The 24,564-nt window shown below is 26.3% G+C and overlaps 1 protein-coding gene across 1 annotated transcript in view; it reads left to right on the top strand.

Annotated features, from left to right (window-relative positions):
* The window catches only part of LOC107438605 (nucleoporin 358), a 54,269-nt gene that overhangs the window by 866 nt on the left and 28,839 nt on the right, over positions 1–24,564 (top strand). The window contains exons 2-19 of the mRNA XM_087165875.1: positions 1,985–2,052; positions 3,102–3,215; positions 4,171–4,214; positions 4,844–4,890; positions 4,975–5,034; positions 5,703–5,771; positions 6,750–6,911; positions 7,927–8,084; positions 9,365–9,494; positions 11,854–12,025; positions 15,045–15,124; positions 16,369–16,513; positions 17,230–17,324; positions 18,148–18,407; positions 19,676–19,814; positions 19,919–20,233; positions 21,742–21,931; positions 23,810–23,991. Coding sequence (XP_087022001.1) covers positions 1,985–2,052; positions 3,102–3,215; positions 4,171–4,214; positions 4,844–4,890; positions 4,975–5,034; positions 5,703–5,771; positions 6,750–6,911; positions 7,927–8,084; positions 9,365–9,494; positions 11,854–12,025; positions 15,045–15,124; positions 16,369–16,513; positions 17,230–17,324; positions 18,148–18,407; positions 19,676–19,814; positions 19,919–20,233; positions 21,742–21,931; positions 23,810–23,991 — 2,430 coding nt within the window. The remainder of the gene's footprint in view (positions 1–1,984; positions 2,053–3,101; positions 3,216–4,170; positions 4,215–4,843; positions 4,891–4,974; positions 5,035–5,702; positions 5,772–6,749; positions 6,912–7,926; positions 8,085–9,364; positions 9,495–11,853; positions 12,026–15,044; positions 15,125–16,368; positions 16,514–17,229; positions 17,325–18,147; positions 18,408–19,675; positions 19,815–19,918; positions 20,234–21,741; positions 21,932–23,809; positions 23,992–24,564) is intronic.

Genomic DNA, 24,564 nt, shown 5'->3' with positions numbered 1-24,564 from the left:
TTCTGCCACAGATCACGATACGGAAGTCTCCCCTGAGTTTTAGTTTAATTTGATATTTTTGGTAATTTCATACCTTAAAACATTACATTCAAAGATATTGACATAATCATCAGCTACACAAAAATAGAAATTTAATTCGCAGTTGAGATATCTCAATCTTAAGAAAAGAATCGATCCTAGTAAATCTTCCATCATCCTTTGATTTTAAATCCTTGTAAATGTATTTTAATGCCGAGAATAATATTTCTACAGCAACTTGACTAATAGGCATTACAATGTCACATGCCTCTTAAGTGCCAGTAGGATATAATGAAATTACTAAAGCCTTGAAAAATTTAGAGCTTGGGCTCCAGGGAAAACACTGCTGTAGGTCCTTGGTTATTTTTTAAAAATTTATTCACCATTTATAGCTATGGTAACTGCAATATATACTAAAACTTCTAGAAGATATGAGAGGTAGTGTTTCTGTATTGCTACCTGTCCGGGCCAACTCTGAACTATTTTAACTTATTTTAGTTAAACTATTAAAAAAAAGTTAATGGTTGCATAATACAGTTTAACAGAAGACTATTTTATTGAAAATTAAAATTTAATGAGTAAAACTGTGACAATTACGTTTTTACAATAAAATTATTGTAAAAATTTAATAGTATGGTAAGAAAATAAGTTTTACTTCCAGACTTTAACTTAATAAAAATGTCTATATATTTACAAAAGAAAAATTTTGTTTAGACTTATATATTTTTAAAATGGCAGTTTAAACCAGGTATTATTAATATTTATGGATGAGGATGGATGTTAAATGTAATTATGAGTAGCAGATTAAGGAGCATGATTTGACTTCAACAGATACCAATGCTATTAACTTATATATATATAGTACAATATATATATAATAGCTATAAAAATCTAGTAACATTTAAAATCAAAACAATTTTAGTATATGATGAAAAAAATTGCCAAATTTAATTTAAAGTATAGAATGCAGAAATCCGCATTTATAGGAATTTGAATTGAAAAAAGTATTTTGAAAACCATGTAGAAATGCATAACAATTACTGGTAAAAAAAAAAAAAAATTCACACATAAAATTATCATTAATCGGGTGTGTATACTCAAATTTGCATTTCCAAATACTATTATAAATAACCTTTAAATCACCTTTTAAAGAAAAAATTGCAATTGTTGAAAAAAGATCATTAATACTACATGAATTTACAATGAACTCTACGCAAATAAAGTGCCCAATATAATAATTTTTCAAATAAGCGATTTCAAGAAATCTAAAACAGCAACTGCTGGAAAAAGGATTCATGTATATCATGATGAACTTTGTGTGTCAAAAAGTTATTACTGAAATTCATAATTCATGTGATGTAATAACTATAGAAATGATAAGTTTGAAAAATATAGAAATGTGTGGTGATAGAAAAAAGATTACTCTATAATGTGTCTCAAAAATTGGCAAAAATATCAAGATATTATTAAAATATGTAGCAAATAAACCAAATAGTTATCTACATCAAAAAATTTTTAAACAATGGAATATATTTTATTTTTAAGATATAAAAATTCAATTTTGCATTCTAAAACTCCCTTAATTATTATTAAACCTTTTATATTTTTATAAATACACAGAGATTTATGTAAGATTCTCCTAAATACATTATGTACCTAACATAACAGGGGATTTATGATAAATCAGTTTGTTAAGTGGGAACAGTCATTTTGCTTGTCTTAGAAAGAAAAAAAAATTGCGTTGTGAAGTTTTTTTTAACCAAGTACTCTAATAGGTTCCCAAACATTTTTTTTTCATTTATGGATAAATAATCAGGATATTATCCTGATAGCTTTTAACTGCAAGTGCAATTATTTTCAGTTATTCTAAATGTTATGCTTAATTAAATTTTATCTTCAAATGACTTTAATAAAACTGTTACTTTCTTATATAAAACTTTAATACTTTTTAAATATATATTTCTAGAAAAATTTAAGAGGATATACTTTTGCAAGACTTTTCTTTCAAGTAAAAGATTATGAAGCTGCTAGAAAGTAAGTATTATTCTTAAGTAACTTAAGAAAAGTTTGCCTAGAATACTTTTACATCATATTGCATCATCAATTTTTTATTGCTTTAAATTAATCTTAATATGCTGTTTTTATTTTACATTAAAAAAATTTTAATACATAAGATCATATAGTTTAATAACAATCACATAGTTAAAGAAGATAGTGCTATTAAAAATAACACATCAACCTATGAATGAATGGTATTGAAAGCTAATACTAAATTTACAGTGTTAACTTTTAATGCCATTCATATTGCCAGATTTCATGCTGTGCATAAAGAATGTATCTATAATTTAATTTAACTTATTAGAATGATTCTATGTTGCGACAACAATTAAAAATAATAATTTTTCACAGGTCTCTTGATGAATATAAATAAAATAATTTTTATGTATTTATATTTAGCTGTAATATATTTCAGGCATTGGCGTATATTTACAGAAAATTGTATGACAATTTATATTAATCCATTTCATGCAGCAAATGTGGGGCAAGGCCGTAGAATCTCCCTAAAGACAATTCCATGACATTGATTTCATATATATATTCAAATATACATTGCTTTAATAATTTTTTAGGCCTAAAATAGAGACTGAAAGCAATTATAATTGCACATTTAAGAAGCTTGTGTTAAGTTGTGGATGATTTTTTATTTGTGAATTTTGGTTTATTTATAGTATTTAATATTATTGTAAATACAGACAAATGCATACACTGTATTTTTCTTTGTTAAAATATCATTTGCAGTTCAGGAAGTTGGAGCCTCCCTTCATCAGAAAAATCGCTTTTCAGTTCCCTTCAGAGAACCATAAATATACTACTCTCTTAATATGAGCCTTATATATCGATAGTTAAGGGTAGAAATTAAGACTATTTAGTCACTGGTCCTAAGTAATATTTAATTAGGAAATATAACGAATGTACTGGAAAAGCAGAATTTATGATGCAAATGAACATTCTGAATTGATCCAATTCAGCTGACTTTAATGTTATAGAATATTTTTATAATTTTGTTTTATTTTTTATTTCAGGTATTTGTCTGGTTTTCTTAGTGTAAGAGACCATCATGCTCCTGCTCATAAATTGATGGCTCAAATATATGAAGCTACTAGTAGTCCAGAAAATGCCCTACAATCTTATAAGCGGTAAGATTAGTTTTTTTCTTTATAAATATGCTTTGAAATGTATATACGACTTGGCTTGAAACTCATGCTTCCATTTGTATATGTTCTTAGTTTATGCTGTATCAGAACATATCTCACAAATTAAATTGTTAAGTAATGGAAAGTAAGTTAAGTACGATTCGCATGTTTCTCATTTAAACATTGTTTAATTGTGGTCCCAGTTCATTTTTAGTTTCTGCAATATTAAATTAATTCATTAATATGGTGGGGGGAAAATAAATTATTGCTTATAGGTCATTTCTCTTGATGGATGAGAAAAAATAAATTAATAAGAAAAGACTTGGCTTGAAACTCATGCTTCCATTTGTATATGTTCTTAGTTTATGCTGTATCAGAACATATCTCACAAATTAAATTGTTAAGTAATGGAAAGTAAGTTAAGTACGATTGATTCGCATGTTTCTCATTTAAACATTGTTTAATTGTGGTCCCAGTTCATTTTTAGTTTCTGCAATATTAAATTAATTCATTATTATGGTGGGGGGGAAATAAATTATTGCTTATAGGTCATTTCTCTTGATGGATGAAAAAAAATAAATTAATAAGAAAAGACGGAATTTTTTATTTAAGTATAAAATTATTTGGCCTAAATTATGTGCCCTATTAACAAATTACTTCATCAAAATTTTTTTTACAATGAATTTCTCTGTTTAATTTTTAGTTAACAACTTTTCATTTGTTATGCTTTTTTACATTTGTCTTCTGAGATACACATAAATTTACCTTACTATTTTCTTTAGGTTATTCTATTTGTAAAGTTGGTTAAAAATAATATTTTCAGTTAAGGACAAAAGATTTTGTAGTAACCCGATAATTTTTTTTTTTATGTTTCTCTGTTTTATTATTAGATATTGTACTTAATGTTCAAAACTTTGTTTATTACGTTTTACTAATAATTAAAATTTATTATTTATAGCTCATTGGAAATAGATTCCCATCAGAGTGATATAGTTCTCAAAAGTAAGTTCCATTATTTTTGTGTTTTTCATTATTATTTCCTGAATTCATTCATTTCCTGTATTTATGTAAATTTTTCTTCAACATTTTTATAACCTAATAATAATTAGTTTTAGTTAATTTGTTTCTCAGTTTACTTGTTTATTCAGCTGTTAAATTGTAAATGAAAATTTATTTTCCTACTTTCAATCATAATTTTGCCTACTTGAATAGTCAATAGTCTAAATTTAAAATTTTTATTACTGTCCATGCTATATATATTACAATCTTTAATTAGAATGTCTCAGTTTGGCAAGCTATTTATCTCAGCTTAGAAAAATTTTTAAAATACACTTTATTTCAATAGCTTTAAAATGATAGAAAGCATTTGCTTTAGTTACTAGCATTACATATTAGTGTATTTAATTTTGTGAATTTAACAATCGCAAACTATAAAAAAAAATAATAATTATTATTATTAAAATTAATAAAAAAATTATTGAAAAAAGTATTAATAAAATTTTTTTTTGTAGATTCCTTATTATAATTTTTTTAAGCCTACTTAATTTATAAATTTTTTAGCTGAAGTAATTTTTATTTAAAAATTAAACATTGCATTTATAAGAACTGTATCATAATGCTTTGTTTTACAGTTTGTGAACTGTATTGTCTGCTTCCTGTTGATCATGAAACTGCTAAAGTAAGACTTATTATTATTATTATTTTTCGTTTTTACTTAAATCCACTAAAACAAGTTATTTATTATAATGATTTTCTTTTTCAGTATTGGGCTGACAGAGCTGAACAAATATATCCTCACAATGAAATAGTTTTCAAGCTTCGGGTAATTTTAAGTTTTTACAAATATTAATTTGATTGAGATAAAAATATGTTTACATATTTTAACTGGTTAGTCTTACTAAGCATCATAATCCATCATACTATCAAATACTATGAAATAGTTTTCAAGCTTCAGGTAATTTTAAGTTTTTACAAATATTAATTTGATTGAGATAAAAATATGTTTACATGTTTTAACTGGTTAGTCTTACTAAGCATCATAATCCATCATACTATATTATATAATTATACTTGTTAAAATTTTCTATTTTCAAATAGATTAACATTTTCCTTGATACAATAGTCTGATAAATTTAGCTGATTTTTTATTAATATTAATATCTGGTTGGCTTTAAGAACAATTTAAGACTCACTAAGCTCTGTAAATGTATCACAAACATACTTATTTACTTTGATTTAAAGTTAATTGATTTATTTTAATTTAGTAAAGTTTATTTTCATTGGATCAATAATTACGATATTTTATAATCTGTTTTATGAAACATTTACATTAACTGGTTTTTTAAAGTAAGACATAAATAAAGTTAGATTATTTATTACTTTTTTCCTTTCTTTGAAAATAAAAATTCCTCTGATTTTTTCTTAGGAAAATCAAAACAGCTGTTTGTCAATCAAAAAAAGTAAATTTTTTTTTTTTTCAAATCATTTTAGGAATGCTTAGTATCAGCAGAAGGAGATCCAGACCATCAAGAGCTTGAAAATTTAATCGCTACTGAACTTGTAGGTTTTGTTTTATTATTAGTGGTGTTTTATCTTAGTAATTGTAAATCTTTCTAGCTTTATAATTAGTAACACAATAAATAATGTATTATTATAAAATGAATAATATATTTCATAAAAGTTTTTATGTTATCTAAATAAATTTTCTTTTTTTTTTTTAAATTTTTGTTAGATGGGAAAAAAAAGTTTACTCATTAAGAAACAAGAAAGGGTTATCTGGTTTTGTTTCACTTTTGGTTAAAACTAGTTTTAACTACCTGCATGTATTTTTTTAAAAGACCCAAATAAGAATACTTTTAATATAACAATGTTTTAGATTCTGGGTTTAGTGAGATATTAATAAGGAATTTTTCTGAGGTATTAGTTACAATATTAAATGAATGTTCGCTTTGCTCGCTCATTTGATACGTTCTTAACGTCTAGCTTTTGTATACTTTTTTGAATACTGAAGTTCCGAAAACTTTTCACTGTAGAAAATTCTAAACCTGTGCATTTCAATATTAATTTGAAATTGAAAACAGTTTGCATATTTTTCTTAATCACACTATTCTAAATTTCAGTTGTTGAGAAAAGTAACTGTTGTAAGTTTTGTTTTAAAGTCTTTCCTACCAGAGGGCTAAAACCATGTGTTGTAAAACAATATGAAATAGTACTGAACGCCGGATGTAAAGCATCGGCTTCGATGAAGATAATTTTGTGAGAATTTTTTTGAGAATTCACCCGATTAGACATATGATACTCACTACGTGCTCTTGCGCGCCGAAGCCTATCAATTAAAACTTATTAGCGTTTTATATAATATAGATTAGCCATATGATGCGCACTACGTGCTCTTGCGTGCCGAATCCTATCAATTAAAAATGAAAACTGTTGCCAACGCGAAAAAAGAAATATCATCTGTTTTATTGATACATACGTATTAGCGTTTTATATAATATAGATACTTTTGTAAAGCATGTTTTCTTTATTTTATTTTAGCAAGCACAACCAAAAAATATTGATTTAAGAATTAAGTTATTGAGGCTTTATTTGGATACTGAACGTGTAAAAGAAGCATATGAACATGCAACCTTAATTGAGAGTAAAATGTTGTTTCCATCCAGTTGTGATTGGTACTATATGCTGTCAGAAATATATGAAGTAAGTGTTTTATTATGTTCTAACATCTAAATTGGAATGTTTTTAGGAATTGTAAAACATTTAACTGACATTAATTTTTGTTTTTTTCTTGAGAATTTGGACTTTAATATAGAAACCTTTTAAAGACTGAGAAAACCCAAATTTTCCTTTTTCTGTTATTATTATTTTTTCCCCTTCATTTAACAGGGTGCATAGCATTTTTAAAAAGTACTTATTTTCGTTTTTGTAAAGCTCTTAAAAGTGCTTTTTTCATTGGATGTTTTTAAAAAGTGCTTCATTTTTCCTTTTTCAAATTTGGTATCTTTTCTTTACCCTGTGGATTTTCGTCAGGAATTATGCAAAAAAAAAAAGCAACATTGTTCTACTCAACATTTTCACTATTATTTAACCCCAATCTGTTTAGGCACATCGTCGATCCAAAGCGTTTGAAAACGCTATTCATTTTACATGTTTGATGAAATACTTGCGGGTCCACTTGTGCGTATACTGAATTGGATTCAGCGGGAAGGATTTTTGCCCTCTCATGTGCAACTCTGTTGCATTTTGCAAAAGATTCTCAATTTTAGACAGGCTTCATTTTCTGCCCTCTGAAATCAAAATAAAAATTCACCTGAATTTTTGCTGTCAAAATTTACATCTCCTTTGTATTCATTATATGTAAGAATTAATTGCAGTGCTTGAAAAGTGCTTATTTTTTGTTGAAAAATTTGGCTCTACACCCTGTTTAGAGTGCTTTTTGCTATTTGGTGATAACCTTTTATTTTTGGTTATGAGCAAACTTATTTGTTTGGTAACTAAACAATTGACACTTTTATTTATAATCATAAAGTTAAAACTGTGCCTGGACTCTAGTGTTAATAATTTCGAGAAACATGTTTTTATTTTAGGTCTTTTTTTATTTCTTAAGATTAATATTGTCTGAAATGCTGCCAGAGTTGAAATTAGAAAGATAAATTTTGTTTTTAGAAAGATTAGAAAGATAATTTTTGTTTACTGAAAGTAAATTTTATTTCAGGCTTATCAAGAAGAATGCCAGCAGGACTTGGATTCACAATTTTTCATCAATTATTTAACTGCATTAGATAGATTAATATCTCTTAACTTATCAGAAGTTCGTTCTCGAGAAAACTCTAGGAAAGGCAGTTTGAATGATGCCGCTGAGTTTTTATTCACGTAAGAAATAGTTTTTTATTATATGTAAGATTGTCTAATGATGTGTCCAAAAGTACTGAATTTTACTTTTCTTACATATTTTAACCATTTCCAGTGTATGAAGTTTTTTAATTATAAGTTGCAATGTTACACAACTGACTGAAACAATTAAATTGTAAAGTTACTATTAAGTAATTATGCAATCAAGTTGCAATTAAGTAATAGTGGTGTGAAGTGGTTATTAAGTAAATGACGAAACAGGAATTATTGCACATTTTTATTCCCTTAAACCAGTTAAGCAACATAAGGACGAAGAATTTCCCAATCCACAAAGTTTACAATTTAAATTAATATGAGAGAACTTAAATAAAAATAAAATGAAATATCAAAAATAAGCATGTCAACAAAAACAGTACTTCTTCAGGGGACACACAGCCCCGCTAATATTCTAGAACCTTTCTGTAGTTAGTGCTTCAACTAAAAACTGAATGTGCCCCGAGGCCCCATAATGGAAGACAAAATAAGAAGGAAAAAGGGGGGGGAAAGGAAAAAACGCAATACTTCAAAAATTCAAAGATTATAATGAGAAGCAAAATCCAAAGAAACACACAAAGCAAAAGTTTTCTGAGAAATACACCTTAACATGTAAGATCTACAAATTGAAAGTTAGTTAAAATAACCAAAAAATATTAATTGCCAGATCTTTAAAACATTGAAATGAAATTAAATCATCCCAGCTCTGACCTCTTTTAAAAAGCATATCAATGCTGTCCTCTTTTGAATAAAAACGAATATATAAGGCAGTCTGCTGCTATGGAAACAAGAAATAGCACATTTAAAAAAGAATATCTTATTTCCTTCTGATTCCCTCTCTTTCGCTCACCTGAGTTCTTTTTATAGACAGACTATATACTATGTTTTATTGCGTTTAAAATAAGTAATTTTTTCCTCGTAGTATTTATGCATGTGATCTTTTTCCCACCCCTTGTGAAATTAATATATATATATTCATACATATACATGCACACACTATTTGAATAATGCAGCACATTTTTTATTCACAAAAGAGTTTAAAAGTGTTCTAACTATATAAGTTAATGATATTTAAGGTAAGTTTTGTTAGTTTATTCTTGGAAGAGTTATTCTTAGTTTATTCTTTTTTATAAAAATTGTTTCAAATATTTTTCTGAAATCCTTCTAAAAACTTTGTATATTTTTGATTTTTCACATGCTTTTTTTATTATAGATTTACATAATTCCAGTTTTTCTATCACTGATTGATATATTGATAAATTTTGTAGATTTGATAATTGTCTCAAGAAAGGTGTCGAGCAAAAGATCAATGAAGGATCATGGACTTACTTTATGCATCATATGAAAGGTCAATTGTTCTTCTACATGACAACCATATTGTTGAAAAAAGCTAAAATGGTTTGTATAACTCTCACGAAAATCTTTTATGCTATCATTAAATATGTTAAATCCATAATAAAGCATAATTTCATGCTAAAATTTTTATCTTAAAAAGAAATTTTTATTTTTTAAATAAATTAAAAGTTATTAAACTAATTGGCCAAAATCATATCTTTACATTGTTTTAAAGAACATTTTAATTGTGTTTAATAATCATTAAATCTCATTAGTTTGGGGACCCTTATTTGCTCAAAAACTACTGAATCAAATGCACTCAATTAGAGACTAAATGTTTTATAAAATAGTTACTCTATAAATTTTAAATTGTAAATAATTTTGTTGATAGTGAAGATGCTTAGATACATGAAAGTATAGATCTAATTGTCTATTTACAGTCTTAATTATTATTATTCATGGGTTTTTTAAATTTTTGCAAAAAAGAGAGTATTGTCTTATAGCTTCAGTAAATCTTATTTTATAATGTTATATTTATTAGCATTAAGGTATTCTTCAAATATCTTTCACCAAAGTGAAATTCACCAGTTTGCTTCACCAGTGTGAATGCCTTAAACTTATAATGAAGCTTAAGTTTGACTATGTCTTGTTGAGAAAAATTCTATGTAGCAAACAAAAAGTTATAATAATAATAAAAAATTATTCCAGTGCAGTAAAGACTCAGTTTGACTATATACTGTTGAAAATATTCTTCTGGATTTTTATGAAAAACAAATAGTTAAAAAATAGTCAATTTGGCGAGATATTTCCTATTTGGATTAGAAATAATAACTCAATTTTTGCTTAATTTTATTAGCACAAACACAGTGGTGTTAGAGTAACTTTTCAAGCAGTACAGTCAAACCCCACCAAGTTCACTAAAAACAGTGGTTCACTATTTCTATATTTTTTAAAAATTGTGTTTTAGCATATGGCAATATTATTGGTGGAAATAGTGATTACAATAGTACCTATTTTTTTTTAATATGTATATAAATTATAAACTAGATAATAAATCAAATATTGAAAAAAAAATTTTTTTTGCATTCTATTTGAAAAAATAAGTAATTTTCAACTGACTACAATTCGATTTCAAGCAGATTTCACCAATTTTCGCTTCAACAATTAGAAAAGCATAAATTTTCTAGTCCTCCTATAGTGTCTAGTTTTGTTGGGAAAATGAACCAATTGGTTAATTAATGTTTTGTCTCATCTTATAATCATTTTTACTTCGAGTTAAGATTTTAAAAACTATCATACTTTATTTTTCTTTGTAAAAATATATTTTGTTTATCTGAATATAAATTATATACAGTAGAGCGCCGATTATCTGAACTGCTCGGGACCGAACGTGGTTTGGATAATGATAAGTTCCGATAATTGGAAAGTTGTTTAATCTTAGTTGTTAAAAATCTAGTTTAAATGATTATTATTTATGCACTAACTTCCCTTCTCACTTTTTCCAGGCTTAGGACTGACAGTACTATCTAAAATATCTCTGGCGTGTTTAAAAGTATTTTTTTAAAAATATTTTTTATTAATTTATTTTTTTCAACTTTTTTTTTTTCATTTTGAATTTTTTTTATCATATTTCAGCATTTTATAATTTTTTTTGTCAGTTACTGATTTTACCACATTTTTCTTTATTTTCCATTGCAAAAGAAATCCAGCAAAGATTTTTATTTCAAAGAAGATGCTCTTTTTAGAGCAGCCATATCTCTTATTCTTTTTAAATAAATCACCTAAACTGGATCAACATCATTTTGACGTTCTAGACTGTCAAAATGAAGTTCGCATTCTTGGAAGATAATTTTCAGTTGAAGAGGGCTAAAGGGGTATGTAGGTTTAACTGTATAACAATACATGCATGTATGGCTACTATAAGAAAACTGCTAAAAAAAGGTTGTAAATTAAATATGGTCATCAAATGTAGTGGATAAAATTGTCAATAAGTTAAAAAGCTTTCTGAACTTAAAAAAAAACGAAATCGGGCATAGTTCGGATAATTGAACGTTCGGATAATCGGCGCTCTACTGTAATTGTAAGATGTGGCAAGAATTTTGCTAATTTTTTTAATAAAATAGTGTGTTGGCCAGGTAGGGGAAATTATTGTGCACTCAGAATAAAAAAAAAAAACAATTTGAATTGTGAGATATGTAATAATATTAAAAGAATAAGAATATTTTTTTTTCCACTTTGGACAAGTTTTAAAAGGTGGAATATGGTAGTTTGATCTTTCCTAATTCTACTCAGCATGGGAATATACTGTCATACATCTATTTCAAAATTCAAAGTCATTTGAAATATGTAGTTTTTATTCTAATCACTTAAATTATACTTATGATATTGATTCATGTCTATTTCAAATCATTCCTTTTCTTAGGATCAAGGGAATCGAAAAGAAGCTTTACGTTTTAGTCATGGATTAGCTCTGATATGCTATGGGATTAGATCCACCAATCCATTAGAAGAATTGTGGTTTTCACAACTGACAGAAAACCAAAAGGTATTCACAAACTTTTTCCAGCAAGGATCTATCAGGACAAGTTTCATTGGTAATTATCTGCATTTATTTACTTTTTAATAATTTTTACTTTGATCAATTCGCATTATTTTTAGTTTTTTTTTTTCCATAAATTTTTTAGCTATTTTTTTATGTAAAATTTTTAATTTTTAATTTAGTAAGTTAAGAAAAATTAAATGCGTTAAATCAAAGCTGCTTTTACTTTTATCAATTAGCATTATTTTAAACTTTTTTCCATGATCCCTCCGGGATGTTTCCCAGACCGTCGCCAATAGCCCATTGTGCAGCTCTTGTGCGACGTAAATTAACAACAAATCCATGATTTTTGCAACTATTTTTTTTTACGTAAAATTTTTTATTTTTAAGTTAGTAAATTAATAAAAGGTAATGCATTAAATCAAGATTGCTTCGTAGACAATATGATAGAGAACTAATTATTCTGGATTACTAAAACTGTTATAATGGCATATTATAAATTAGTTGTATCAGTTTTAATTAAATGTAAACATTCAATCCTAAAGATTTTGAATAAATTTGAAATTCATGTAATTAGATAGATTTTTCGAATAAACTATTTTAACTCAATTGTAAATTTGAGAGTATGGTGACCCAATAGCCAGGATTAAAGAATTCCTTGGAAGACCTATATATGAATTTATGCATGACTTGGAAGACCTATATATGAATTTATGCATGACTTGGAAGACCTATGTATTCGAGCTCATAACGTTTTTAAAAAATGCTTAAAGGTGTTTATTTTCGTTTTTAAAAGCCCTTAAAGGTGCTTTTTTCATTGGGTGTTTTTAAAAAGAATTGAGATATTTTGTCTGTAAATTGAGATATTTTTTCTTTACCATATCAATTTTTGCCACGAATTATACGAAAAGCGTGGTTTTCAAAGTATTCTATTCAATGTTTTCACAATTTGTTCAACTACAATCTGTTTCGGCCAACTATCGGTGTGTAGCGTATATAAAACTGCCAATCATTTTGCATTCTCATGAGCAAGAGATTTGTATGAGATTCTCCATTTCAAGCAAGCGGTTCTCAATTTCAGGCTTCATTTTCCACCCTCTGAAATCATATAAAAAAAATTCTTGAAATTTTGCTGATCACAGGGACCAACTAAATATTGCCAATTTTTTCCCTTAAAAGCAAAAGATAATTTTTTATTTCTGGTGAAGCACCATCTTCTTCGTCACTGGTAATGGCTTATGGCAGGGCTAACGGCTTTCTTGCTCTTTTCTACTTATAAATCAGTATACTTGACTTGGGGATCATTCGCTAATAACGTTTTAAGTAGTAGTAAAGAATCACAAAGTTTCATCTTAAAATTTTTATCTCTCTTCTACACATTTAATCAAGATAAAGAATTGATTAATACTTTAATTTCTAAGATTTTATATTTGAGGGAATGTCCACCAATTGCATAAAATTTTTGTAAAACTTTTATTGTACTTTATTACTTTTTTTTACTTATTTCTTTTTATCATTGTATTATTAATTTCAAAATTTTCAGTACTTTTAAGTTGTTTTATGAAAGAACTACATAATATTTATAGGCAAGATTTTTAAAAAGTATGAAGAGAGATACTTTCACTATTTTAAATTAGCAAAAAAAATTTTTAATTATTCAGATTTATCATTCCAAAAGACTTAAATTCATCTCTTAATCATTACACTTTGAAACAATTGAAAATAAAAAAATCAGTAATCTCAGATTTTTTAATATTATGAGTGAAGGGACCATATAATAATTTACTTCCAACAAAAATATTTAGCTTTAATACTCATTGTAACTTTTATCCAGAAAACCAGATAACGGGAATGAAATTCAAATAAATTTTCCTGCCATTAAAAAAAAAAAATTCTTTTTCCTTGTAAGATTTCAGGATTTTTTTCTCTTTTTTTTTTTGAAAGATGTTTACTTTACCATGATTTTAAAAATAATCATTAGTTCCCTACTCTGTCAGTCTTTCACTGAATATCATCAATCATTCCCTTCCTCATCCCCTACCTAGTTTCTTTTTAATCATAGTTCAGTGAGAAAGGATATGACTCCTTGAACACCTGTTTTCTTATCATCTTGCTCTTGAGCAAGGGGAGTAAGAGTCATTATGTCTGTTGATTGCTTAGGGCTGAAGAGTTAAAACAAATAATTTTATTTGTCTTCTTTAATTCTTAGAAATCTTTTAAAGTACTCCCTACAGGGGCAGAAGAACTCCTATTTGTCCTATTATTTCAGTACCCCTCCTTTTTTTCCTGTTATTTCCTACTTTTTCTTATTTTTTTAAAAAATCACCTGTCATTTCTGCTATTTCCTCTTTGATTATAGTGACAGCCAAGGAAATGGAATAATGACTCTAGGTGAAGTATTGCAACTGCACCTGTTTTTCAATTCATTCATTTTAATAGATATAAACTTTCAAAAGCTTATTTCTTCCAGCTTATAGCTAATTTTGTTTCAGCTGTCCTTTGCTAATGTAAGAAAAGAATTTGATTTTTTTTTTTTTTTTTTTTTGTATAAGTGTTGCATGCACATGTATAGAGAGCTGTACAAATTGTAAGATAGATGGTAATTTCTACAATACCATACAATGAAAAATATATTCAAAAATTGTCATATTATGCAAATAAATATGTGCGTTAAAATTTCCAGCTTCTAGTACTTAACATTTCTGATAAATTAATTTATAATAAATGTATATGTAGCAGAAGTGTGATGTGATACAATGTGTATTCATCAAGTGGGAATATATGTTCAGAGATTAGTTATTTCATTTAACTGCTAATTATCTTTAAAGCTTTTCTAAATTTATTTTTTAAATGTTTTTCCTTAAATATTCATTCAGAGCTTAGATAAATAACTTCGCATAGCTGATATATGCTTCATACTTATGATAAATATTTTGCTTACTTATCTTTCAGAAAGTTGAGTATACATTCAATGTCAAATTAAAAATATATCTTACTTTGCATTTAGTGCAATTTACTACATTAAGTATCTGTGTTTAAAAAAAAAATTTTTTTTATAAAATGTTTGTTTTTAGGACATGTCATCCAAAGTATGTGCAAAGAAGATAAGAGCAAATGGTTACAAAAGATTAAATCTGATGTTTGCATTTCCCAGGTATTCAGCAATAACTATTCAGCTGCAGCTTTTTTTTTTATGTATTATAGTCTCCTTTATGTTTGTAGGCATTAGTGATACCTCTAAAGTTTTATGAAATTCAAATTGTTTTTGGAGGAAATTGCACTTTTGTTAAATGAAGCAGAGGTTAGGAAATATATTCAAACCTGTACTCTAAGGGTGACACTAAAAATTGTGTGGTATCTAAGTTATGTTTTTAAGATTTTACTCAAAAATTACTGTGCTGCTTTTTTTAATATGACATTTAAAGAAGAAGAAAAAATCAGTTGCTTAAAAGAATGTGTTTGTTTGAAATTTTTTTTATTTAACATAAATTTTTTATAAATAATTTCTGTCAGGGATTAAATGATTATTGCAAACTTATCTCTCCAAAGTAACATGAATGCCTTGTGTATGTTTCTTTTATATTGATTAAATTTGCAAGTTGGATGCAATGAAATTTTATAATGACAATAAAATGAGCAGACTACCCTATTATGCACACACCTTGTCTACTTTTGTAGGAATGAGAGATTTTAACAACTTGTTTTTAAAAATAGCAAACTATTTTCTTAGCTGTTAAGAATATATATATATATGTATATATATAAAAACTTGTCTAAAATCATCAGAAATTTAGAAGAATTTTTTTTTATCGATAAGCAAGAATATTTTGCGAAATCCATGACCAGCAAAAAATATTCTTGACTAGAATAATTTTTTTTAAATTTATAATAACTAAATTAGAAATGCCTAGGGAACTCATAAATTTTTCTATGAAATTTAGATATGACTGACGAATATCAACTTTATTTACGATTTTAATAGAATCTTTATTTATGCATGTTTTTAATTTTTATATAAATGTTACAAGCAAAATTTTAAGTAGATTTTGAAACTAGAGAATTCTCATTTATCAGTTTCATCTATATTAAAGCAGTAAATAATTGTTGGTATAAACTATAGAAAAAAACTGTATATATTTGGTTAAAAATTTTAAATATCATAAATAAAATTTTTGAAAATAATTGGCTTATTCACATTTCTCACCAACACATTGGTGAAAAGATATTCTTGAAGCTTTCCTAAAACTTAGTTCTGTTTTAAACTGAGCTAACCATCTGTATATTTAGAACTATAGTTTGTATGAATTTCCACTGTCATGTTTGCACCACGATTGGTTTTTATTATGGAATTATCTTAAGTATCTCTTTTAAATCTAAAGCATATATATATTTTTTTAGGTGAAAGAAAGGATATACAGTCGTATCTTTAGTTCTGTAAAGACTAAAAAGAATTTATCAGCATCTTATTTTATTGACAATTCCTCTTTTGAAAGCAGCAGTTTAGAATTTCCTAGTCAGAGTTCTTTAAATGATTATGATAAAGGTGTGTAGAAAAAAATATTTGCATTATATACTCTTCAATATCTCTTTTGTAAGTTAGTACTATAATATTCAAAACACCCTTGTATTTACAATGACCATGATAAATGTATGTGTAACAATTTGTTACAAAATTTTAGCAAAATTTAGCTTAGAAATATGTACAATATTTTACAATGCGGCAATTCACTTTTACTGATTTTAAATTGTGAGCTTAAGTTGAGATTTTTCATTGCTCATGTCTTTTCACCTTAACATTAATATGCTTTCTCACTTATAGTGGGAATTTGTAGACAAACATGTCAACATGCTGCTTGATTAGTTGCACTGTTTTAAATTTTTAGATATGTGTATTTTTGTGTTATGACTCTCTTGTGTCTTAAAAGCATCCTCATAGGTTAAATGTTTAAAAAATATGTAAATTTATTGAAAAAAAGGCAAGAGATTATCCATCCTCAAAAAGGAATATAATGTTTGTCATGTTACATATAAATTTGAGGTTATTCTTTGAGTCCTTCTTTGTTTTAAATTATTATTATTATTATTATATATTTTTAGCATTTATATGCAATTATAACATTGTAAATTAATGGAAATTTTGTAGGTTCACAAAATCTCAATCTGAATATAAGAGCAAATTCACGTTTTAAAGAAAAGAAAATTGTCAATATTTTCATCTTATATTAATGCTTGATTATTAACTTTTACATATTTTTAAAGCTGCTTATAAACTTTGTGCAAGCTCCTTACATCACTTAGTATGGCTTCAACTTCAAGGAGAAACCAAGTGTATGCAAAATTGTCCCCTGACTGAGGTAATTGTTCTTTTTTATAATGACTATTTTTAGTTTAAAAATTATGTGCTAACAAGACAGGTGTCAACTATTACAATTCATCCAAGATTATTATGTTTTTATTGTCTTACGGTTGAGTAATAGAAATTTAAGTTTTTGAGAATTTCCAAAATAATCTGTTTAATAATTTTTTTTCCCTCTAAATTACCAAAAGTTATGAAATTTCTTTGTTTGCAACTAATCTATGATATTTTTTTAATCCTTAAACAATTCTGGAAACGATAATAAAAAAACAAACGGTTTGATAGAAACATGGAATAAAGAAAAAGCAGAGAAATTTCATTTCTCCTTCTAGCAAACTATTTTGAAACGTAATCTTCTCTCCTTGTAGAAAAGTAAGTGATTGTAAACTCAAGTGCTGCTCACAAAAAATTTAGTGTTTCAAATGCAAAATGATAAAAAGCATGGGCTTGTTTTAATTGAACCAAAAAGAACATTTTTTCCAAGCAATCAATTTAATTTTATTATTTCATAATGAGGTTCAAAATTTCAGTGTTGTATTATGTCAAATTTTTTATTTAATAGTAAATTCATGCATAATATTATGTAGCTATATAGAACTAATTAGTATATAAACCTTAAAATTGTGCTATTTTGAATTCTGTATACGCTAATTATACATATATCTGTGTTATTGTACTTTTGATTGCTAAGAGGTAGTTTGGAAAGCTGCCACCTCTGATAAGTTAAAAAAATATGCTTTAAAAGTTATATCAAGCTCTGATTCAGTTTTTAAACTTGTTAATTTCTTAACTAATTTAATTATATATATATTACTTTACAGATATTTAAAGGCCTTCAATACAGTAATAAAAATCTTTCAAAAGGAAGTTGCGAGAGTCTGTGCATCCTTGATCTTGAAGCTTATCTTTATGCAACAGTTTATCAAGCTAAAGCAGGAATAGAGAAGAAAAAAGCCACAATTAATAACTGGAATCAAGATTTATCTGTGTTTTGTCCTCCAGATATAGCTGACCCAATATGCACTGAGCTTCAAGGAGAATGGTGGCGAATTGCTTATGGATTGCATACTTGTTCAATTAAGTATGTGATTATGTTACCATTTATTTTTGATAATGTAAAAAAATTCTTATAAGTGCCCTGATAAATGTAAAAAATGTTCTTAAAAAATTATTCAAAATAATCTTTAAGTAAAAATATATAGAGCAATTTAATACATGGTTTACATTCATTGAAGTTTGAAATAATATTGTAAAATAACAATAAAATGAAAATATATTAACTTTTTAACATAATAAAAATAGAAAAGAACCCGAAAACTTAAAAAATAATCCAAAATGCAAAAAAATAATGATAAAAATCTAAGAAAAATTTAATTGTCATCTTTTCTGGGCCTTATTATATATAAAATTAAATGTTTTTCTTATTACTATAAGTTAATAATTTTTTTCCTACGCATATAGGAGCTTGTGCAAATCATTCAATTTAAATTTCCTAAAATGTATTTTAATTTTTTAATCATGTGTTAACCTATTCTATGGGTAGTTAAAAAAAATTATTTTAAATTATTTTTTATTTTTTAGGATATTAAATTTGAGAATTTTCACCCTATAGAACATTTTTAAAAAAAGTATTGTTTTATGTTAAACCTGTTAAAAACAAAATTTCTTATTTCCTCTTTTTCTTTTCTATTATCATACATGAAAATTTTGATTTAATAATTTTGCTCTACTTAGACTTATGTCTTAGAATTAATAAATAATTTCTTGAATTGTCATTTGATATTTCTATGTAGTTTAAACATTCTTCAAATTTAATTCTTTTCTTTCTAACGCCTTTGCTTTTTTTTCTTCTATTCTTTGTTAAAATTGCACATTAATTTCTCATAATTAATATTTGTGTAGATTTTGTTATTCCCTTACTGAAAACATGAAATAAAATATACTAGTATATTTGTAAATGTTATGAGGCCTTAAAACTTTTTAATAGCGTGCAAAGTATTAAAATGTCGATAAAAGCAAACCCTACTTAATTTATCAAATCCCTTATTTCTGACTGAATTATTGCTTTTTAGTTGCAGTCTCAGAAAGATCAAGCAATCCTTTTTGTAAAGTTATAGACCAATATTTTTATTTTTTAAATAATTACGTATAATATTAACACTTTAAGTATAATTTTTCTGCTATTAGAACACAGAACTAATTCCCTTTTTTATAATTGTAAAATAATATCTAACGTGCGCTTACATGTTAATAGAAGAAAAATTATAATATTAAGTTTAGTTTAAATCAAAATATGCATCTGAGTAAGTATTTTATGCAACAGATTTAACGATGTGTTTGTTTATATAGAGAGAAATTAGGTGAATCAAGGCGAGTCTTACAACAGGGATTAGAAGTTATTAGAGGAGTTGGTAATCATGGCTTGGAAGTTCAGCTTGTTGTACATTTAGCTCAGTCATTTGCTAGTAGAGCTGAAATTTTGTTAAAAGTGAGTTTTTTATTTTAATTGAGTTTTACGCAAACTTTTTAATTGAGTTGTTTTTTTCATGACGTATATACTTAATTATTATGTAAAATTCTAAATAATTATAGGACTATGAAAATTCTAACACAGAAAAGAAGATATTGCCAGATAATATTTCTGCCTTGCAACTGAGAGCTACTCACTATTGGAGTATCGCCATAGGCATGCTTGAAAAGCTATTGTCTGGTGGAATTGTTAAGCCTCCTAAGGAACCCATGTTTATTGGCTATGATAACATTTTATCGAAAGTAGAAATGAGGAATTTATTAGAAGATGGCAAATTATATATGGCTGTGCAGTTCATGGAAGCTGATAAACTCAATGAAGCTGCAGAAATTTTATCCAAATTGTCCTCACCCTATGGTTCATTTTATCTAGCACTGGTAAGAGTATATTTCAGTTTTGATATTTAACTCTCGGTTATTCTAAGCTTTTAATTTTTCATTCATTTCTTCTTTATCATATTTTTTTTTTTTTTTGCATTACAGAATTCTGTCTTAACGAAAATTCTTTCCACTTTTAAAGAATTAGAAAGTATCTATTATAAACTTTTACATCTGAAATAATAAAGGGCTTGACGAACCTTAAAACGAGACAAAACCGAAACCTTAAAAGAGTTATATTTTAATTGTAGATTTTCTGTTTGCAGTAGATGAGAGCATTCAATAATCTCTTTTACATAATAAAGGAATCACTTTGCATATAAATTATTGTTAATTAGTTAGAAATGTAATCTTCATTTATAAAATGATTCCATACTGCGCAGTAAAATGTATTTATGAAACCATTTCATGCAATAAATATTTTGAGATTTTAATGCATCTTCACCCGGTCTTATGATTACTTTTTACGCAGTCTACCCTAACAAAGAAGTCTTGATATTATGGATCACATGACATGAAAGAAATAATTATATGCTGCATGGGAAAAAAATGTACATTTGTCTTTTGAAAATGAATCTGTAAAAGTATTGAGTAGCATCTGCTTCATGTACATTTTGTAAATTTAATTTCTGTAGTCTTTTTTTTCTTAATAAATTCTTAGTAAAAATTTTAATGGAATCATTGTACAAAAAGAGTATTATTTTAAACACTGTAAAAAAAAAATTTATTTTCATTTACCCTCACACAAATTTAAAAGTATTTATAGTCTTTAAATTTATAGTTATTAGTGTTATGTACTTTTTTTGTTTTTATTTTTCCTGTTTAACAGACAGACTGAAATAAAATGAAAACAATTACAAAATCTCTATTAAAAAACTTCCTGAAAAAGTTCCTGTAAGTTATTTACTGACTTCTTAGACAAGCAAAATTTGTTTGAAAATCATTAATTTTTTCAAAAGTGTTTTGTTTTAATTTTTATGAAACTGTAATGATTATTATGTATATTAGTGTATATTTCTTTAAATCTAGCAGGGTTTTTTTTTTTTTTAAATATAAAAATAGTTGCTTAACCTTGAGAATCATGTAGTTAAGACTTTTTTTCTTTTTTTATAATGAGTTCCTAAAATGTTTTTTTATAATGAGGACTAAAAATGTTTCCTCGATTGTGACAAATTTTTCGTGGACGGCGTTCACACATTCTTTTATATTATTTATGTCTGTAAATGAGAAAACTCTAAAAGTTTATTTGTGGGAATTTTATTTTTTTAATTTTTAGTGTTCCATAATATTTATGACATATTTATTATTATTTTTAAATTTCATGTTAACACCTATGAAAAATTTTGCTACATGTCAAATTTTGCTAATTTTGCTTCAAATTTTAAATAAGCCTTTTAAGTAAAATTTGAGTTCTATTCCGTTTATATAATATATGTATTGCTTTTTTTCACTTAAATTGTTATCTTTTGGTTGAACTATTACTAAAAAATTTTTTTTATCTTTTACAGACTTTGAAAAAGTTTGCTTCCCTAGAAGACAAGTTTTCCAATGCCAGAAATATGTTCCTATCTAAAGCGCAAAGAGCTATTTATGACACAATGGATCGAATAAAAGATAATAACAACCACCCTTTGAATAGTGAAATCCATATTGTTTTGGAAGACATAGAAAATGAACTTGGTACTGGACACTCTATAAGTATGAATTTTTTTTTTTATTTCACATTTATTATATATCATTGAAAAATGTTGATATATTACATTTATATAAAAGTTCTTATTCGGAAAAATTTTATAACTACAAAAGATTGCGCATTGCTATTAATTTAGATCTTAATTTCTATATTTTATTTAATTAAGATTACATTTTAAATGTTTATTTTCTTACTTAAAGAGAGGACCTATTAGAGGAAGCTTTGCCTGTTTGTAACTTGAGGTATAAAAAATGTTACTGATTCTTAGATGTTACTGATTAGTTGATGTTTATCTGAACTGGTTCTTTACCAAGTTTTGGGTTAAAAATCCAGTTAATATAAAAAAAGACATTTATTTAAAGATCAACAAATCTTTTCACGATTTCTAATAAAAACATGACACTAACAATTCGATCTAGTCAGATTATTTACCGTACAATAACATCAGATTTAACTAAACTGCAGTAAACTCTTGGGGCGATTTTAGTTTTATGTTGTCCACATTTCTTAACTTAAAATATGTCTTATATTTTCCCCATAATGGGTATACTACACTTTATCAAAAAATACCAAACAGTAACTCCAAAATCAAAAAAAATCCAAAGCAGTTCCAAAAATGTTCTCTTTTTATAAAATTATTTCGTTGTACTGTTTTTATTATCGCGTAAGTTAATCTAATTTTTCATGTCTGTTACAATTCCAAACTTTTAATTACAAAGTTGACTGACTTTTCAAACTTTGCAAAATTGACTTATTTGTTTTATTGGTTAGCTTTCTAAAACTTATTTGCTTTATTGTTCTTTATTTCAATAATTTTTTGACTAATTAAGACAACTTATTTCTTTTTAAAATAAAGTGTTTGAAATTCTGAAAATCTTTGTATCATATGTTTATTTATAAAGACCTTTCATTTAATGTATATCCCAGTATGTGTCGACCTGTTCTATAAAACAATTCTCTATTTTTGATTAATTGATTGCAAATTCCTAGTGTATCGGGTGTATAATTTAACCGTTAAAAAAAACAGATACAAAAATTATTTTTTTATTAAAAAAATATTTTTAAAAGTATGAAATTTTGAATTCTTTGGGTGCAGTTAAGATTTTTTTGTGGGACTTAGCTGATGAAATAGAATCTATCACAAAGTGCAATCTGTATGATGACAATGCCAATGCGATTAAATCAGACGCAGAACATCAGATTGTGCAGCGATTGCAAAGTAACAGTGGGTCTACTAAAAATAATTGACAAGAAACATTAAATCCCAACACATAAAAAAAAGTGACAAAATTATGCACTACGATAGCTAAGTAGAAAACCGCTTACTTATGGTTTTTCAAATTGATTCCTATATATTTAATACATTCTATTGTTACGCCATAAGAGTTTCAAATTTAAACCATCACTTTTTTTTGAAGCGTTCGATTTGTGACGATACGATCATAATTTTGCATCGTTAGTTTATAATTTATCAGCAGTTATTTATCATTTTTCGGCTCCTTTAACATGGTTTTTCTTTCCGGTGTTTTCATGTTGTTACAATGTTCGAATTCTGATTTTGAATTATCTCTTTTTGTCACGTTGTCTGCTATTGACTTCCAAATTGCAAAATTAAAATAATGTTGAGGAATATAAATTTTTAATGTTCTTCATTGACAGACTTAGTGGAAGAAAATTAAAGTCTGACTGTGATTCTTAAACCCTTAAATTTATATAACTTTAAAGTATTTAACTACAGTGTTTAAATGTTAAATTTTTTTCTATTACTTTAATAAATTGTAAAAACATTGTTTTAGTAATTTATTTCTGAGAATTGTAATACTATAGCTCGGGTAATATTCTGTGAGTCATACTTTCTGTTTTTATTTATTTTGTCCTCTTAGGTAATGGTACTTCTGATGATCCTGATGAATTAGATGCATGTGATGCTGGTACTACTCTAAGCAGTTCTTTTTATGCCACCCCAAATAGTTTTATTATGAATAAGCAAAGCACTCCTAAACCTTCATCTAAATTTATGTCCAGCAGCTCTAAACTGGCTTATACTAATAGTGATTGTCAAACGGTAATTCATTTTTTAACAACTTATTATTTTTATTTATTTTATTTTTTATTTATTTGTTTATGAATATAGTATTGTAAATAGAAAGACGGCCTAATTGTTTTTGGAAAGTGGTATCATAAAGTAGACTCCCCCAAATGCAATAATTATGAGGTGAGCGGTATGTTCAAAAATAAAAATTGCTTGAAAAGGCTTTGTCATGTGCATTTTAGACATTTGAGACAATAAACATTAAGACATTAATTAAGACATCATTGCAAGCATCATGGATATAAAATAACATCAGTATTTATGAAATTTTTGGTGTTTTCAAGCAGTTAACACTATTATAAGTATAAAAAATTTATAAGCAATCCTCATTGCAGAAAGTTATTATGCCCCAAGCATCCTCTTTAGGGTTGTGTCTGTGTCCGGCACATACATACGTGTCTATTAAGAGAGTACACTTTTATGTGTATCAAATGACAAACTTTATTGAATTAGATTTTATTGTTGACCTTCATTTTCGATGGTCTAATGGTGTGATAATCCATTCTAGATATTCGTATTTTCAGTATCTCCTAAGCGTAATTTAAA

Source organism: Parasteatoda tepidariorum, chromosome 6 (genome assembly GCF_982258835.1).
Source record: "Parasteatoda tepidariorum strain Cologne lab strain chromosome 6, Ptep-v5.0, whole genome shotgun sequence".
NCBI classification, from domain to species: domain Eukaryota; kingdom Metazoa; phylum Arthropoda; class Arachnida; order Araneae; family Theridiidae; genus Parasteatoda; species Parasteatoda tepidariorum.
The sequence above is the reverse complement of the archived record's forward strand: the minus strand, read 5'-3'. Positions and strand labels throughout refer to the sequence as shown.